Here is a 20,716-nt window from a genome sequence, read left to right as displayed (position 1 = left end):
GAACTTCCCCAACCTAGCAAGACAGACCAACATTCAAATCTAGGAAATACAGAGAACATGACAAAGATACTTGTTGAGAAGAGCAACACCAAGACACATAATCGTCAGATTCACCAAGGCTGAAATGAAGGAAAAAATGTTAAAGGCAGCCAGAGAGAAAGGTCAGGTTATGCACAAAGGGAAGGAAGCCCATCAGGCTAACAGCAGATCTCTCTACAGAAAGCCTACAAGCCAGAAAGAGTGGGGGCCAATATTCAACATTCTTAAAGAAAGAATTTTCAACCCAGAATTTCATATCCAGCCAAACTAAGCTTTGTAAGCGAAGGAGAAATAAAATCCTTTACAGACAAGCAAATCCTGAGAGATTTTGTCACCAACAGGCCTGCCCTAAAACAGCTCCTGAAAGAAGCACTAAACATGGAAAGGAACAACTGGTATCAGCCATTGCAAAAACATAACCAAATTGTAAAGACCATCGACACTATGAAGAAACTGCATCAACTAACGGGCAATACAACCAGCTAGCATCATAATGACAGGATCAAATTCACACATAAAAATATTAACCTTAAATGTAAACAGGCTAAATGCCCCAATTAAAAGACAGACTGGCAAACTGGATAAAGAGACAAGACCCGTGAGTGTGCTGTATTCAGGAGACACATCTCATTTGCAAAGACACATATAGGCTCAAAATAAAGGGATGGAGGAATATTTACCAACCAAATGGAAAGCAAAAAAAAAAAAAAAAAAAAAAGCAGGAATTGCAATTCTAATCTCTGATAAAACAGACTTTAAACCAACAAAGATCAAAAGAGAATAAAGGGCATTACATAATAGTAAAGGGATCAATGCAGCAGGAAGAGCTAACTATCCTAAACATACATGCACCCATTACAGGAGCACCCAGATTCATAAAGGAAGTTCTTAGAGACCTACAAACAGACTGAGACTCTCATAAAATAATGGTGGGAGACTTTAACGCGCCACTGTCAATATTAGATAGCTTAATGAGACAGAAAATTAACAAGGATATTCAGGACTTGAACTCAGATCTGGACCAAGCAGACCTAATAGATATCACAGAACTCTCCACCCAAATCAACAGCACCTCATTACACTTACTCTAAAATTGACCACATAATAGGAAGTAAAACACTCCTCAGCAAATGCAAAAGAACAGAAATCATAACAAACTGTCTCTCAGAACACAGTGCAATCAAACTAGAACTCAGGATTAATAAACTCACTCAAAAGCGTACAACCACATGGAAACTGAACAACCTCCTCCTGAATGACTACTGGGTAAACAACGAAACGAAGGCAGAAATAAAGACGTTCTTTGAAACCAATGAGAATGAAGACACAACGTACCAGAATCTCTGGGCCACGTTTAAAGCAGTGTGTAGAGGGAAATTTATAGCAGTAATGCCCACAAGAGAAGTCAGGAAAGATCTAAAATTGATACCCTAACATCAAAATTAAAAGAACTAGAGAAGCAACAGCAAACAAATTCAAAATCTAGCAGAAGACAAGAAATAATTAAGATCAGAGCAGAACTGAAGGAGATAGAAACACGAAAAACCCTTCAAAAAATCAATGAATCCAGGAGCTGTTTTTTTGTAAAGATCAACAAAATAGATAGACCGCTAGCCAGATTAATAAAGAAGAAGAGAGAGAAGAACCAAACAGACACAATAAAAAATGATAAAGGGGAGATCACCAATGATCCCACAGAAATAAAAACTACCATCAGAGAATACTATAAACACCTCTATGCAAATAAGCTAGAAAATCTAAAAGATATGGATAAATTCCTGGACATACACCCTCCCAAGTCTAAACCAGGAAGAAGTCAAATCCCTGAATAAACCAATAACAAGTTCTGAAATTGAGGCAGTAATAGCCTACCGACCAAAAAAAAATCCAGGATGAGATGGATTCCCAGCTGAATTCTACCAGAGGTACAAAGAGGAGCTGGTACCATTCCGTCTGAAACTATTCCAAACAACAGAAAAAGAGGTCCTCCCTAACTCATTTTATGAGGCCAGCATCATCCTAATACCAAAACCTGGCAGAGACACAACAAAAAAACAAAATTTCAGGCCAATATCCCTGATGAACATTGATGCAAAAATCCTCAATCAAATACTGGCAAACCAAATCCAGCAGCACATGAAAAAGCTTATCCACCATGATCAAGTTGGCTTCATACCTGGGAGGCAAGGTTGGTTCAACATATACAAATCAATAAACGTAATCCATCACATAAACAGAACCAATCACAAAAACCACATGATTATCTCAATAGATGAAGAAAAGGCCTTTGACAAAATTCAACACCCCTTCATGCTAAAAACTCTCAATAAACTGGGTATCGATGGAACGTATCTCAAAATAGTAAGAGCTAGTTATGACAAACCCACAGCCAATATCATACTAAATGGGCAAAAACTGAAAGCATTCCCTTTGAAAACTGGCACAAGACAAGGATGCCCTCTCTCACCCCTCCTATTCAACATGGTACTGGAAGTTCTGGCCAGGGCAATCAGGAAAGAGAAAGAAATAAAGAGTATTCAACCAGGAAGAAAGAAAGTCAAGTTGTCTCAGTTTGTGGATGACATGATTGTATATTTAGAAAACCCCATCATCTCAGCCCAAAATCTCCTTAAGCTGATAAGCAACTTCAGCAAAGTCTCAGGATACAAAATTAATGTGCAAAAATCAGAAACATTCCTACACACCAGTAACAGACAAACAGCCAAATCATGAGTGAACTCCCATTCACAATTGCTACTAAGAGAATAAAATACCTAGGAATACAACTTACAAGGGATGTGAAGGACCTCTTCAAGAAGAACTACAAACCACTGCTCAAAGAAATAAGAGAGGACATAAACAAATGGAAAAACATTCCATGCTCATGGATAGGAAGAATCAGTATCGTGAAAATGGCCATACTGCCCAAAGTAATTTATACATTCAATGCTATCCCCATCAAGCTACCACTGACTTTCTTCACAGAATTGGAAAAAACTACTTTAAACTTCATATGGAACCAAAAAAGAGCCCACATAGCCAAGACAATTCTGGGCAAGAAGAAGAAAGCTGGAGGCATCACGCTACCTGACTTCAAACTATACCACAAGGCTACAGTAATAAAAACAGCATGGTACTGGTACCAAAACAGATACCTAGACAAATGGAACAGAACAGAGGCCTCAGAAATAACGCCACACATCTACAACCATCTGATCTTTGACAAACCTGACACAAACAAGCAATGGGGAAAATATTCCCTATTTGATAAATGTTGTTTGGAAAACTAGCTAGCCATATGCAGAAAACTGAAACTGGACCCTTCCTTATACCTTATACAAAAATCAACTCAAGATGAATCAAAGACTTAAATGTAAGACCTAGGATAATAAAAATCCTACAAGAAAACCTGGGCAATATCATTCAGGACTTAGGCATGGGCAAAGACTTCATGTCTAAAACACCAAAAGCAATGGCAACAAAAGCCAAAATTGACAAATGGAATCTAATTAAACTAAAGAGCTTCTGCACAGCAAAAGAAACTATCATTAGGGTGGACAGGCAAACTCCAGAACAGGAGAAAATTTTTGCAATCTATCCATCTGACAAAGGGCTAATATCCAGAATCTACAAAGAACTTAAACAAATTTACAAGAAAAAAACAAACAACCCCATCAAAAAGTGGGCAAAGGATATAGACACTTCTCAAAAGAAGACATTTATGCAGCCAACAGATATAAGAACAAATGCTCATCATCACTGGTCATTAGAGAAATGCAAATCAAAACCCCAGTGAGATACCATCTCATGCCAGTTAGAATGGCAATCATTAAAAAGTCAGGAAACAACATGCTGGAGAGGATGTGGAGAAATAGGAATGCTTTTACAGTGTTGGTGGGAGTGTAAATTACTTCAACCATTGTGGAAGACAGTGTGGCAATTCCTCAAGGATCTAGAACTAGAAATACCATTTGACCCAGCAATCCCATTACTGGGTATATATCCAAAGGATTATAAATCATTCTAACATAAAGACACATGCACATGTATGTTTACTGCAGCACTGTTCACAATAGCAAAGACTTGGAACCGACCCAAATGTCCTTCAATAATAGACTGGATAGAGAAAATGTGGCACATATACACCATGGAATACTACGCAGCCATTAAAAAGGATGAGTTCATGTCCTTTGCAGGGATATGGATGAAGCTGGAAACCATCATTCTCAGCAAACTATCACGAGAACAGAAAACCAAACACCGTATGTTCTCACTCATAAGCGGGAGTTGAACAATGAGAACACACGGACACAGGGAGGGTAACATTACACACCGGGGCCTGTCGGGGAGTGGGGGGCTAGGGGAGGGATAACATTAGGAGAAATATCTAATGTAGGTGACGGGTTGATGGGTGCAGCAAAGCACCATGGCATGTGTATACCTACGTAACAAAACTGCACATTCTGCACATGTACCCCAGAACGTAAAGTATAATTTATTAAAAAAAAAAAAAAAGCAAACATATCTCACTTCATTTTTTAAACCCTTCTGCATTATTTGCAACCCAAATTATCCTAATGGATACATCAGCTCATTACTATATTCAAGAAACATACCTAAAAACAAATGACAAAGTTTTAAAATAAAGGCACATGGGAAAATGACACCACTTAAATGTATGCAAACAGAAAGCAGAAATGTCAAAATCAAAAAATAAAATAAAATAAAATAAAATTAGGTATTATCTTAGTATTATCATATAGATTAGACCTTAAAAAAATCACTAAATCTTCCCTAAAGCCAAGAGTTCCCTCAAAGAAAATGTGTTAACTGATATCTATTTACGTGGGAAATAATGCAAATCTTGCCTGGATGCTACATATTTTTCATACATCTCTTCTCTAGCCTTTTTGGTTTCTTCCAGTTGAGCTTGAAGTCTTTCAAGGCGATCCTCTTCATGAGCACAGCGAACACTAAGCTCCATGTTTTGGCGATTGAGATATTCTTTATCCTTTTGCAGTAAAGTAACAGTCTGCTCTAAGGTGGCTACCTACATACATGTAGAAACAAAAAGTATCCAGAGTGATGCCATCTTACTTTTCAAGCTTGACTGTATTAATTTCTTTCCTTCATGTTTTCATTCACCACATGAAAATTTTCCTTTTAAAAAGGGCTAATTCTTAGAATGCAACTTTTTTAAAATCTAAAAACAGCTACTAAAAGTCTCTTTTTGGGGCTGGGCATGGGTGCTCACACCTGTAATCCCAGCACTTTGGGAGGCCAAGGCAGGTGGATCATTTGAGGTCAGGAGTTTGAGACCAGCTTGGCCAACATGGTGAAAGCTGTCTCTACTAAAAATGTAAAAATTAGTAGGGCATGGTGGCACATGCCTGTAATCCCAGCTATTCAGGAGGCTGAGGCAGGAGAATCGTTTGAACCTGGGAGACAGAAGTTGCAGTGAGCCAAAATCGCACCGGTGCACTATAGCCTGGGCAACAGGGCAACAGGGCAAGACTCTTGTCTCAAAAAAAAAAAAAAAAATTCTCTTTTTGGGAGGAACTACATAACAAAAAGAAATGTCTCTTCCTCAAATCTACTCCGGGCTATTTTTTTTCACTAATACCATACAATATAATATAAGTGACTCTATTATAAGCTTACCTCTTTTGATAATTCACTTCGTTCTTTTGTTTGAATTATGTGAGAGGCTTCAAGTATTTCATGTTTTCTCCTAAGCTCAATTACTTCCTGTTCAAGTGCATCACGTTCACTATTAAAATAAAATTCAAAGAGACATGTAAATTTTACATCCCCTTTTACAGTGTATACTTTAAAAGGGTTGACTATGTATTAGGACGCTGAATAGAGACACTAGCAATGGGGCTTGAGTGTAATTCTATGAACTATAAAGTATCTACTTTTCAGATTTAGAAGGGACTCTGTTTCAGACCTTGTTCAAATACATAGATATCAATTTATTACCTTTAAGGATATATAAACTACATAAGCCAGTACAGTAAATAATAAAACTTACTAACATACATTTGGTATTTTTTCATTAGTCATCTTCAATCTTATCTTGAGGTCAAAACTTTTAAAGAATGTATACATGGCTCTAGGCTTTTAGTTCAGTTAAGGTAAAAAAAATACAACTTATCATTTAGATTGCATAGTAGATATGTAGGCAGGCATTCTTGTGACTATTTCATTCACAAATTGTTTATGATGACTCAGATTTTAATTTCCATTTTAAGACAAGTTCCCCAAAAAAGTTATACCAAGAATTGGACTAAAACCTACAACAGACATTTTTTAAAATGAGCAGAGAAATAGATTTACTAACTCTTAACTACTTCCCTGCAGTCAGAAGCAGTGCCTTTGCACTTTATTTCACTGACCCACCTGGTATTTCCAAAGAGAGGGCTGTTAGGAATTGTTTTCCTTTGCATCAGCTTTTCAAAAACGTTTAGAAAGCCTTTTTTCTTCTAGTTAACAAAATATTATGTTTATTGAAGAAAAACTGAGCAAAGTATAAAATAACAATCACCTACAAACCCAATAAGTAAAGATGACTATCAGTATTACTATTCTGATACATATTACTATAAGTATTTTGTGCTTTTTTATTTTTAGAATGTTTATTTTTAATTAAAATTTTTTTTAAATTTTATTTTGTGCTTTTACATGCAATTTTTTTTAAAATCTTTAAAAAAAAATTTTTTTTTTATGAGATGGGGGTCTCGCTATGTCACCCAGGCTGGACTTGAACTACTGCACTCAAGTGATCCTCCAGCCTCAGCCTGCCAGATAGCTAGGACTACAGGTGCATGTCACCATGTGCCTAATTTTTTTTTTTTTTTTTTTGTAAAGACGGTCTTGCTATGTTGCCCTGGCTAGTCTTAAAGTCCTGGGCTCAAGTGATCCTCCTGCCTGCACTTCTGAAAGCACTAGGATTATAGACATGACACACTGTAACCAGCTTGGTTCTTTTTAATGCTTTTACTTACCAATCATTAACACTGTTGTATTTGTTTTGTAATATTAAATAATTATTACTTTGTCATATTTATTCAAATCCTCTCTCGCTAATATATGTGAATATATGCAGCTAATGGTATATGTGAAGAATGGGTTCCAGACCCACCCCCACAACCCGAATATGCAAATCTGTACATGCTGAGGTCCTGCAGTTGTTGCAGATCCCACCAGTCAGTCCTCTGTATATTCAGGTTTCACATCCTGTGAAAATTGTATTTTCGATTGGTGTTAGGTTAATAAAAACCTGAATATAAGTGGACCCCATGTTGGTCAAGGGTCATGTATCTATATGTGTATACACACCTACACACACATACTCATACATGTGCATTTGTTTCCTCAACTGAGACATTAAGTCCCTTTATCCCTAAATAATTAGTGTGAATTTACTAAGATTAAAGATAGTCTCTTATATAATCACAGTATAATTATCATATTCAGGAGACTTAGCCTAATACAATATTATCTAACATACAATCCATTTTCAAATTTTGTCAACTGTCTCCCAAAATACCCTTTGTGAATTTTTTTTTCCCTGAGCCAAGGATCTATTGCCATAATGGTAATCCAAGGATCTATTATCATAATATTATAATCTATTACCATGCATCTGGATGTCATGTGGTTTTAGTCTCCTTTAACCTTTAAGATTTCTTAGTTTTCCTTGTGTTTTATGACTTTTTATAAAGCAGAGGCTAGCTGCATCATAGAATGCTCCTCAATTTTCACTTGTCTGAAGTTTCTTCATTATTAGATTCAGGTTAGGCACTTGGGCAGGAATACTACAGAAATGATTCTCAGATACAGAAACACATTCTCAGTATGTTATGTGAAGATGTACTGAGGTATGTGATGTCAGTTTATCCCATTATTGGTGATAGTAACTTTGATCACTAGGTTAAGGTAGCATCTGCCAGAGTTTAACTATAAAGGTATCCTTTTGCCCTTTAAAATTAATAAGTAATTGTGAAGAGATGCTTTGTGTAAATATCCTATTCCTTAACATACTTATACTTGATGGTTTTATATTCCAGTGATGATTCTGAATCAATATTATTATGTGGCTACAAAATGGTCATTCTTACATGCATATACATTTATTGGTTGGATTTCAACCATAAAGATCCTCTTTCCCAAAAAGGATATAAATATATTTATTACCACTGAACTGTACACTTAAAAATGGTAAAGATGATGTATTAAAAAAAGTTTAAGATCCTCTTTCTGTATTTATTATTAGCCTACACTTATAAACTCTTATTCTATTCAATGGCCTGTAATTCATTATTGCCAATATTTATTGCGATATTCAAGTTTGCTATATTTAGCCAGTTGGCACCTCTTCAAAGTGGCTGTTGCAGTGTTGAATCGGAATTAGAAGTATCAATGTGGGCTGGGCGCAGAGGCTCACACCTGTAATCTCAGCACTTTGGTTGGCTGAGGTGGGCAGATCACCTGAGGTCAGGAGTTTAAGGCCAGTCTGGCCAACCATGGCCAACATGGTGAAACCATGTCTCTACTTAAAAAAAAAAAAAAAAAAATTAGCTGTGTATGGTGGCGCACACCTGTAGTCCCAGCTACGTGGGAGGCTGAGGCAGGAGAATCGCTTGAACTTGGGAGGCAGAGGTTGCAGTGAGCCGAGATCGTGCCAGTGCACTCCAGCCTGGGTGACAAAGTGAGACTCTGTCTCAAAAAAAAGAAGTATCACTATGATCTCATCCATAGTGTGTTAAGCCTCCTCCTCATTCTCCCTCCACTGTCTCTGCCTACTCAAAGGGCCTAGAAATAATGACCAATGTAGCCATGACCACAGCACCCAAATCTTAAATTTCTAAATAGCATTCCCCACTAAAAGAGATCAAGGCTTCTTAGAGAAAGAGCTGAGGCAATGAAATTATAAAACCAACAAACAAAAACCAAAACTAGGAACATTATGTTATGCCAGAAAATAAGGAACTTTTAGTAAAAAAAGTGACACATTCAGATCTAATTTAATGATTTTAACTGCTACATAAAATTATATTGCAGAGTAAATCTCAATTTATTTACCATTCTGCTACTGAAAAGCATTTGAATTTCTTTTAATAATGACACAATTAACATCCATACACCTGTTTCCTTTTGTACATTCGTGAGAATTTACCCAGGGCATAAAAGGGCTTTTTTTTCTTCCCCAGTTTATCTTATATTTTATGACTGATGTTTTTAAACTCATTCATTCTGCTGAGTGAACTAAAAAGGGTCATAGTTTGAGTCCTTTCCTGTTTTACTATTCCATTTCTACCATAAAGATGCTTATCATGCTTTTTGAGCAAGGTTATATTTTTCTTTCCTAGGTTTTTACTATAGTAAATGAAAACATATGTAAAAATAGAGGTGACATAATGAACACCCATGCTCCCATTACCCAAATTCAATAAGTATCAACTCATGACTCATCTTGTTTCATTGATCATCTGTGGCCCTGATGGATTATTCTGATAACTGTGCCTTTTAGTTTTCTCTTTTTATATTGTATCTGTCATTGCTATAGACTGCTAGTGGCAGAGGGGACACCAAAATACCAACTGATATCATCTTAGCATCATAATCTACTTCATTTTTATTTTTTTTATTTTATATTTTTAAGAGATGGAGTTTCACTCTGCCACCAGGCTGGAGTGCAGTGGCATGATCATAGCTCACTGCAGCCTCGAATTCCTGGGCTTAAGCAGTCCTCCCACCTCAACCTCCCAAGTAGCTGGGACTAAATGCATGTGCCACTATGCCCTCTACTTCATTTTTAAATGCTTCTTTTGAACTCCAGCTTTATTCCAGAGCCCACTGAGCACAACTCCCATGGATTTAAAGCTCCAATAATTATCATATTTTGGCATAATGCCATATACATAAGAAATACCATGTGTCAGTCATAATGGGAGTAGAAATGACAATCTTCTATCCACAGATCTTTGCGAATTCACATATGGTATTATGTAATTTATAATTTAAATTACGCAATTTAAATCATTCATTCATTCATTTAACAAATATTCACTGAGTGACTACTACATTTTAAGAATTATTTCAGGTGGAGTGAACAATTAAGGTAAGGTCATTCCATTTATATTACATATGCAGTACATAATATTTAAAGGCTTTCATAAATATTTATTTGATCTTAGTTTATATAGTGCAGTTATCTGTATTAGGAGCATCTCATAAATGATGAAACTTAGGCTCAGAATGAAAAGATGTACTGAGGGACACACAGCTAAGTAGTAGCTCACTAAATTACTGAACAAACAACAGAAAAGAATATTCCAGTTAAAAAAAGGTATTTGCTATAGTTACTTAGTAGCAAACATTAGGAAACATATTTTCGGAAAGTGTCTTTTTTTTTGGAAAGAGTGTGTGTCTTTTGTCAGGAAGAAACAGCTGAAAAAAACTTCAGGGAAAACTGTTAAGTATTTAAATTGATTCCATTACATAAAAATAATCATCAAATAACACTGGAAAAATATTTACACATGTGATTTTACTGGGTTTCTATCTCTGTTTACATTTTAAGACAGCAGTGACACCTAAATAAAACAAAAACAACTAATATAAAAATACAATATAAACCCAACAAACTGCCAAAACTGCATGCATTTGTGCAAAGAAGAATAAGGTAAAAGTAAAATTAACAATTGATTGTTGGTAAAAACTCAGGTGACTTTGATGCACGCTAAAAATGGAGTACTACTACTGCAGCCATTTTAACTACTTACCTCTTGACTTTATCATAGTTCTCTTGACGGTAGTCACCTTGCTGAATTAACTGTTTTGTGTCTGCTAATTCTAAGGCCAAACGCTGACATCTAATTTGAACTTCAGAGTAGTTTTTTCGATCTTCCTCATACGTCTATAAATCAAAGGAATAATAACACATTTCAGACTAAACACTTAACATAGTTGACCAAATTCTGTATTGAAGTCTTCTGTTAAGCTGTGATTGTCCTTGAAATTAAACAATAAAAAAATTCCTCAATTTTTAAATTTAGTAATTTTTCCCTATTCAAACGCAAGTAATCTTAAGTTCACAGAATGGTCTGTAAACTCAGTTGTTTAAAACTTAAACTGGTTTTCAAATAAAAAACACAACAACTATGTTTTAGTTACTAGGCTAAAACATAAAATGACTACAAATGTTAAATGACTTTTTAAAAACACTTACTGAGTTACTATCAGATGCTAAAGATACAGAAGTGAATAAAACACACTTCCTGTTCTTGAGGATTTTACAATTTAGAGATGAAAAGTCATATGGATATCAGTATCTACAATGAAAAATAATTACTGAAGAGATTAATCATGCAGTTCCAATTCTGTTATTCAGCAAAAAAGGAATCGTGTGACCCTCGAAACACATCTTTACACTGTTCTTCCCTCTACTCTCCCCATGCCAGTAGCATGTAAGAAAGGCACTGCTGATATGGAAAGAGCAATGGAAGTAAAAACCTTAAAGTTGGTCACAAGGTTCTTTACAATCTGGTGCTGCTTCCTATAAGCCCCATTTCTCACCATTCCTAATATTCACACTTCACTCTCCAACCCTAATGGAGATCTGAAGTTGTCTGAACCCACTAATGCTTCTTCTAACCTGTTCCCACTGTCTGAATACCTGCATATAATCTAAATGCTTGTCTCCTTCAGAGCACTGATATCACTGTATCATTACCATCATATTAGTTTTCTCTTTATCTCACCAGAGTGTAAACATCTTAAGCGTGGGGATTTTGTCTTGCTCACTGCTGGACCTCCACCACTTTAAACATTGCCAGATATATAATAAGAATTAAATAAAAGCTAAAAAAGAAATGATTAAATATGGGAAGCTGGGAGGGGAAGGAGATGGGACTAAATTCCTACTTATTTTCCTTCTTTGAACTCATCAAATCTTGCAACCAATCATCAACTCCACCTTCAGAAGCTGGCATGTTAAATGCATCCTGTGTTAAGTCATTACTGTTTAAGTAGCTGACCAGCTAAATGAGGTCATATTCACTCCACACATACTGACTAGATCATTTCTGTGTGACTAGTCCTGGATTAGCCACTACAGATACAAAGATGAGTAAGACAATTTTGTCCTTTTTAAACTACTAAATATAACTTTGATATTTTAGTCCCCAAATTTCTATCAAAGGGCTATTTGAGAGAAGCAATTATGGAAAAACTATATTCAGTGTGTTTTGCTTTGGTATTATGTTCTTGTTCTACACTGAAGTTTTCCATGAGAATGGAATGTTACTATGGTACTTATTATGGGATTACAGCTGAGGATACGCTAACACCTCCCGAAAGATCATCACATATATCATTTCGGACCTAAGTCCTACAAGAATCTTTAGTTCTTCTGAAGAATGCTTTATCCTTCTAAACATCATTAATCATGTCACTGTTTTGGAAGAGAGTATAGTGTTATGGCTAGGAAGGCAAGCTCCAGAATTCAACTGTCTAAAATTGAATTCCTGCAGTAAGACTCCGCGCACGTTAGTTTACCTCTCTATTCTGGTGTCCTACCTCAGAGTTCTTGTGAAGCATATATCAAGCAATACATGTAAAGTGCTTACAAAAATGCCTAACATGTAGTAAATGCTGATTAACTATAAATTAATATTGTTATAATGCTTCCTCTTTGCTTTGGCTTCCAAAGAGATCATAGCCAAATTAACAGTTCAACTTTAATAACTGCACAAATGCCATGACAGAATTTGGAGGAACATAAATACAAGGAATATAAACATTAAAGGATGGGCAAAAAACAGGGATCCCAAAAAACCCAAAGGAGTATTCGCAGAAACAATGGGTAAACCAGGGGTGTGTGTCAAGAAAAATAGTGGAAGACAGTGCTTTGAAGCAGTCAATAATATTGAGAAATACTACTGATAGGTACTAAGAAATACTCCTGAGAACCAACAAAAAGCCTTTAAAGTATTCATTGGTAGGGGCAGAAGGTAGAGTGCTAGGGACTAAAACAAATATATCTAAATACTCAGTATGTCCTCTTTTTTGGCTATTTTATATACATTGTTGACTTAATACTTATGATGGGATCTAAAAATTATCCCCAGCTTCACAGATGAAAAAAACTGAGGCTTGGAAAGTCTCAGAGCTCGTAAGTAGTAGAGTGAGGACTCCTATCTAAGTTTGTCAAATCCAAATCAGTAGGCAACTCTTTCATACCTCACTGCGGCCTCGAATTCCTGGGCTTAAGCAGTCCTCCCACCTCAACCTCCCAAGTAGCTGGGACTAAAGGCATGTGCCACTATGCCCTCTACTTCATTTTTAAATGCTTCTTTTGAACTCCAGCTTTATTCCAGAGCCCACTGAGCACAACTCTCATGGATTTAAAGCTCCAATAATTATCATATTTTGGCATAATGCCATATACATAAGAAATACCATGTGTCAGTCATAATGGGAGTTTAATAGTAAAAGTGGAGAAAGTATAGTAGCTAGAGAAGAAAACAGGGCCAATGAAGGTTTTAAAAGATGAAACAAGCTTGACAATATTCAAATATTGGTGAGAAACAACTAATAGCAAAAGATGAATTACTGTTGGAGAAAAGGGGGCATACTCAGGGGAATGAAGCATACTCCTAAAAAATGCTTTAGGAGATGGGATCCACAGCTTAGATGTGCAGATTAGTCTTAGATCAGAGGCCATGTTCATCAAGGCAGGCTTTTTTCCAGCTGATACAGAGTATTAACAACTTGAATAATTTAGATAGCTCTTATCAATTTGCTACAGGCCACAGCCTAATCTTACCCTAAGGCTTCACAAATTTATATTATCCACCTGGTTTCTAGAGGCATATGATTTTGCCATCCCTTGAGGGCAAGACTCTTTCCATTATAAACACTAAGAACAAACAAACCAGAATGAGTGCAGATGTGAGTAGATTTGGTGGAAGGACACTGTGGGAGTTCTCATCTGAGGATTTCCATTTTCTCTGTGAAATGAAATACCAAGTCATCTGCTGAATGTGACAAGAAACGTGGAAAACTGGAGATGTAAGAAGAGTGGCTGGTTGCCTTAAGTAATCTCTGCGAAAAATGAGAGAACTAGAAATAACAGAATTACGACCAATTGTGTGGGACCATTTGAGGCTGATAACAATAAACTGACAGTGCTTGTTACTGCTTGTGTGATTTTTGCCAGTAGTGCTCAGCTAGAAAAATAAAGAGTTGAGAGTTTTTCAGTCTGGTTTGACAAAAAGAAAGCTGGGAGAGGAATTAGATGATACTGGCAAAAAAAAAAGAAAAAAAAGTTTAAGACTGATAACATGGTGGCAAAGGAAGAAAATAAATTTAGGAAACGATTGATAAAGAAATAAATTATATGGATTGGAAATTCTGTTAAAGACAAGTTGAAAGCAGACAATGGTAAAACATAAAAATATAAGAAATAGGATGTTTAGTGGATTAAAATGAATTGATAACTTCAGAAGTAAATCAGTTCTGGATGGCAAGGAACCAAATGTGGGCTATAAGACTGAGTGTTAAAGTGGAGAAAAGGAAATCACTAGAGATGAGATCAATAAAATTCAAGGCCAAGGCTATAGATGAATTAATCACATAAGTAACCTAGGTAGCAGCTGAAGTGGAAAGGAAGACTAAATCTAGAGCAAGGCTTTCATTAAACAAAGAGGAATGTCCCAGTGGTCTGCAAATGAGGAATACTGTTAAGATGGGGTATCCAGATGATGAGTTCCCAAAGAAGCAGTGTTTTCTGTGAGTGCAACTGCAAAGATCTAAAAAGGTAAAGATCATCTGACCCTGAAATATACAGAGTATTTTAGGATATTCAGAGAGTAGTTCCATGGAAGAATAAACATACAGAGTATATTATTAATGTCATATACATAGTATATATATATGTATATATTTATAAATTTCCTTTAAATATAAATACCATATGCAAGTATAAACAGAAGCAAGTATAAGTGCAGTATAAGAATGCATATATTCGACCAGCACCTTATTTAAAATTTTTCAATTGGACAATTTCCCCTTAAATAAAATTATTACTTTTGTATTTTGAATTTAAAAATCTCCTGCACTTGTTGTTAGCAATTAAAATAGAGTAAGACATAGCATTGGAAACAGGAAAAATAGCATCTTCCCTCAAAATAAACCCCATGACTATGAAGAACCATGGTTAAAGCTATAGAGAGTAGAAAAGACTATTTTGTATTCTCCTCTGCATCCTTCCATGTCTTGAGCTTAGCATCAACCTTTGTGGGAAAACTAAGCTCCAGCAATAACCTAGAGTTTATCCTATTTTTTCACAACACCTGATTCTTACCTGTCAGAAAATGTATCACATGTGCTGTGGGCAGCCATTACTTGTCTCCCACATCATAAGGAAAACTTTAAGGAAGTTTTCTATAATCCTAGTAACTAATACTCTGCCTATTATATAGAAGGCTTGCAATTAATGTCTGTGGAAGAAGAGGAACAAAAGAGGACATTAAATAGACTAAAACAAAAGAAGCAAAAAAAGTAAACTTTTCAAACATAAAGAAATGGACACATAAAATTTCCAGTCATCAGCCCTTTCTAACAGAAAATTTCTACATCACAGTAAATGGGCTAATAATAGCCAAGTCTCAATTTCTGTTCTCAATAAAAGGCAATTACTATGGATGTAATGAATTTCTAAACTTCATTTAAGTCTTTTGTCTCTCCCATGATGTAAACTGAGAAGAAAGCAGCAATCTATGTCTCGAAATAAATCTTTAATAAATGAACAACTCCCGCCTGTGTGGAGGACAACTAAGGAAATTGGAAATATGATATAGTGACATTTACCTTAAGGTTCAAATCTGAAGCAGTTTACATTGGACAGCAGTTCAGTGAATGGTAAGAAATAGTTGGTTAGCTATTCTGGAAAACTGAGAATTCACTTGTCAGAATTCCCACAAGTTTCACATTATCAATAATCTAATCCAAGCAACTAAATACTGAAAAGAACAAGAAACCTAATTAAGCTTTGACTGCTATAGGCTGTCCCTCTATAAGCGACAATGAAGCCTGTTTTGCTGCCAGAGACAACTCTTGTCATTGTTAAGATCTTCAAGAAATTTTTCAAAAAAAAATTTGACTTCTAAAGACAGACGAAATCTGAAGTGGTAAAGTCTACTATGCGTTAAAACAAAAATCTTAATGATTTCTATTACATGCTAAATTTTCAATTATATCTATTTGAATACATGCGAATTCAAATAAAAACTGAAGGCTTTTTTTTTTTTAAAGAAAAAAATTACTCAGTAATTTTTTTTTTTGAAACAGGGTCTCACTCTGTTGCGCAGGCTGGAGTGCAGCGGCACAATCTTGGCTCACTGCAGCCTCAACCTCCTGAGCTCAGATGATCCTCCTACCTCAGCCTCCCAAGTAGCTGGGTCTACAGGCATGCCACCATGCTCAGTTAGTTTTTTGTATTTTAGTAGAGAAAGGGTTTTGCCATGGTGTCCAGAGCAGTCTTGAACTCCTAGACTTAAGCAATCCACCCGCCTCAGCCCCGAAAGGGCTGCGATTATAGCCTCCCAAAGTGGGATTACAGACGTGAACCACTACGCCCAGCAAAACTCAAGAACGAGGAAAGGTAACTTTCATCATATGTGGTGGACCCTAGATTGGAATAACAAACATGGGTTCAGATTTTGTCTCTCCTACTTATTGCTCTCGCAAGTCAACTTTTCTGGACTTACCTGATGCTTCTGCAGAGTGTGTATACTAACTGATTCACTGGCTCATTTATTTTTATGTGGTTATTATTGTACTAAACATTCTATTACTAGTATTAAGACATCACCCACTAGCTAATGGGTCTAGCACACCCCACCACTGCAAAATGCTACACTGATGTATCGGGGGCAATTTTTATAGCTAACATTTTATTCAGCAAACTACTGTAACAAATTTGAAATACTGGCTTCTCAACAGGCATTGACCCAAATATGATTAAACCAAACAAATTTGAGTCTTAATGTTAAAGAGATCAAGTTGCTAAATTATCTTAAAAGTATCACATATTAACCCCCAAATTTATCAATGCAAGAAAAGTATGGTTTCCCATGCCTTTTGAATAATTGAGATAAGCCTTAACAGTATTAACAGTGTGATGGTGCATGCCTGTAGTCCCAGCTACTCAAGCGGCTGATGTCGGAGAATGGCTTAAGCCCAGGACTTCAAGGCTGCAGTGAGGTGTGATCATGCCACTGCACTGCAGCCTGAATGACAGACTGAGACCTTGTCTGGAAATATAGATCAATAAAAATTAAAAAGTATTAACACAGGTGATGGAAAGGATAAAGTCCTGTACCACACTTCTTCCCTCTAACAACCCCTGCAAATTATCAGGAAAAAAATGAGACTATAACTTAACCACATTTGATTAATATGTTAATCATAAAAATTGCTATTTTAATGAGCTTGTCTTACTTAAGGTATGATGCTTCCATGTTCCAAGATTTTATAGTTTTCTTCATATGAATCAATTTCTTTTCTTGCTAGAGATGAACGGTGGGGGAAAATATTTCATTCACAAGGTAACAAACTCATATGAAAAAAGCGATAAAATCTTAAGTGTTCAACACTAAGTGCTGTTGCATCTGATATGTTCATGTGTTCATGAAGCTATTCTCCATTAATTTACTGATGCAATGGATTCTTCTTTCTGTGCTGGAATATACTCTGTTTAATCATAAAGTATTTCTTTTGATACATTTTATTTCAAATTTTTTACATCTGTAGTAACAAGCAAAATTGGCCTAAATGTTTTATTTTGCTTTTGTAGTCTCTCTCTCAGAACTTTCTTTTTCAATAGTTGGTACAGTACAAGTAAGTGGAACTAGCTGTCTTTTTCTAAATCAACTGTGAACCCATTTGGGGTAATCTATCTGTGAATCTGTTGGTAATTTTATCAGTTGTACACTTTTACTTATTTTTGTAATACCTCTATGGTAACTGTTCTAAATCAAGTTCTCACTTCTGTGAATTTTAGTAATCTATATTTTGTTGGCACAGTTCACTTTCCTTTTTGTTTTCAAGCTTACTGCCATAGAACTGTATGTATTTTCCCTTACTTCATGTCAGTTAATTCCAAACACCTTATTTCTACTCATCTTTTTCCAAGCTTTCTCAAGATGAGTACTACATGTATTTATTTTTCATCTTTTTTTTTTAATAATAAAGGCATTTCCGGCTATACATTTTCCTTTGGCATAGCTTTAAATGTGTCTAAGAATTTTGATATAAAAAAGTTCTCATTTTCATTGTTTTATTTCAGTTTTTCTTTGCTCTTTAATCCAAAAGATACATTTCTAATTGCCAAGTAAGTTTATTCCTCCTCATTGTTTATCTCTGGTTTCACTAAATTATGATAAAAAATACAAACCATATAATCTATACTTAAAATTATATAATTTTTTACTTAAAAATTATTTAAATAATTATTTTTCAGTTCTTTTTTTTTTTTTTTGAGATAGAGTCTTGCTTTGTCACCTAGGCTGGAGCGCAATGGCGCAATCTTGGCTCACTGCAACCTCCGCCTCCTGGGTTCAAGCAATTCTACTGCCTCAGCCTCCTAAGTGGCTGGGATTACAGGTGCCTACCACTACGCCCGGCTAATTTTTGTATTTTTAGTAGAGACAGGTTCACCATGTTGGCCATGCTGGTCTTGAACTTCTGACCTCAGGTGATCCACCCACCTCAGCCTCCCAAAGTGCTCAGATTACAGGCGTGAGCCACCACACCCGGCCCATTTTTCAATCTTTATCAATTTTCATTAAGCATATTTCCTATAAACAAATAGAGCTGGGCTTGGTTTGAAGGTCAATCTGAGAGTCTTTCTTTTAACAGAACACTGTACATCCATTCCTTCACTTAGTGGAGGCAAAGGAGACTTTATCCATCTTATTTGGGGTGAGGAGTGAAGGGAGTAATCCATAGATTTTTATGGGCCGAGCTCTGCCGACAGTCTGTTGGGCTCTTGCTCAGGGTTCTCTCACACTATTTCTAGGATTTCACTCAAGTCAGGGGAGAGAAATCTAAAATTTTGGTAGCCTATCTCTAAGATGGTCTCTATCAATTTCTTCCCTTGAATGCGGGAAGCTATTTTCTGATTAAGAAGTGGGTCTATTCCTCTTAATGATCTGCTTGACCAAAAGCATGTGGGAGAAGCAATTTTCTGGGATTTTGAAGTTACATCCTAAGAAGTCTTTATGTTTCGCCTGAGTTTCTTGAATGTTTGCTTTGGAGGTGGCCAGCTGCCATGCTGTGAGACCGTCATGTTGAAGGATGCCTAAACTAATCACATGAAGAGGCCAAGTGCAAAGGGAGTAATGTTTTGGTCATATCATCCTGGCTCCTAAAACAGTGACTAAAGAAGACTTCAGATGACCCCAGCCTCAGTGAGGTAAGAAAAACTCAGCTGAACCTATCAACCTTCAGAGCTGTAACAAATAATAAATTATTTTGAGACAGCAAGTTTTAGGGTGATTTGTTATGCAGCAATACGTAACTGGAACACTAGCTTTCCCAAAGCCCAAGACTTCCACTCTGATCCAGCTGCCTGCAAGAAGACAGCTGAGAGAGGGATATTTTGAATTGGAAAAGAAAGGAAAAATGAAATGCATTCACATTTTCATCTCCTAGAATCCCTTTACTTCCTCCTTTCACCTAAGCCTAAACAGCAATGCTTATTCTATTCAGTAGTTAATGTTGACTATATGATTTAACCTTAAAATAGTAAAATAAGTAGGAGTTCATTTAGCTTTGAGTTTGGCATGACTATGCTCAGTAGTGTGATGACTCTATAATGTCATCATTTTTCTCTATTTGAACTGTTTAACTTTTATTTTTCTCTATTTGAACTGTTTAACTTTTATTCACACTGTGATGCATGATAGCACCTGGCCTTTATTTGGCTGAAATACCTACCTTACAAATTAAGTTGATGGCTATTTCTTTCTTTTCTTTTTTCTTTCTTTCTTTTTTTTTTTTTTTTTTTTTTTTTTTGAGGCAGAGTCTCACTCTGTCACACAGGCTGGAATACAGTGGTGCGATCTTGGCTCACTGCAACCTCTGCTCCCCCACCCCTACCCCGGGCTCAAGCAATCCTCCTACCTGGGACCACAGATGTGTGCCACGACACCTGGATAAGTTTTTGTTTTGGGGGTTTTTTTTGGTAGTTTTTTGAGACAGGATCTCATTCTGTCTTCCAGGCTGGACACAATCTTGGCTCACTGCAACCTCTGCCTCCCAGGTTCAAGCAATTCTCTCATCTCAGCCTCCCGAGTAGCTGGGACTACAGGCCTGCACCACCACACCCAGCTAATTTTTGTATTTTTTGGTAGAGATAAGGTTTCACCATGTTGGCCAGGCTGGAGTTGTTGTATTTTTGGTAGAGACAGGGTTTCACCAGGTTGGCCAGGGTGGTCTCGAACTCCTGAGCTCAAGCAATCCTCCTGCCTTGGCCTCCCAAAGAGCTGGGATTACAGCCATAAGCCATTGTGCCTGGACGGTTGACTACTGTTTTTTCAAACTGTCATCTGTGGTGCTAATGCAATGACAAAATTAAATGCAAACATGGGCAATGACATCACAG

General features: G+C 36.3%; 1 protein-coding gene across 4 annotated transcripts in view; it reads right to left on the bottom strand.

Annotated features, from left to right (window-relative positions):
- Positions 1-20,716, bottom strand: part of PIBF1 (progesterone immunomodulatory binding factor 1) — a 260,610-nt gene that overhangs the window by 200,066 nt on the left and 39,828 nt on the right. For all 4 annotated transcript variants that reach the window (XR_009213290.1, XM_032151003.2, XM_058437974.1 and 1 more), the window contains exons 6-8: positions 10,830-10,963; positions 5,701-5,809; positions 4,908-5,089 (exon numbers count right to left, since the gene is read on the bottom strand). Coding sequence is in view for 3 of the 4 variants with exons in the window: in XM_032151003.2 (XP_032006894.1) it covers positions 4,908-5,089; positions 5,701-5,809; positions 10,830-10,963 (425 nt within the window). In the remaining variant the exon portion in view is untranslated. The remainder of the gene's footprint in view (positions 1-4,907; positions 5,090-5,700; positions 5,810-10,829; positions 10,964-20,716) is intronic.

This window comes from Hylobates moloch, unplaced genomic scaffold (assembly GCF_009828535.3).
Source record: "Hylobates moloch isolate HMO894 unplaced genomic scaffold, HMol_V3 SCAFFOLD_4, whole genome shotgun sequence".
Taxonomy (NCBI): domain Eukaryota; kingdom Metazoa; phylum Chordata; class Mammalia; order Primates; family Hylobatidae; genus Hylobates; species Hylobates moloch.
The sequence above is the reverse complement of the archived record's forward strand: the minus strand, read 5'-3'. Positions and strand labels throughout refer to the sequence as shown.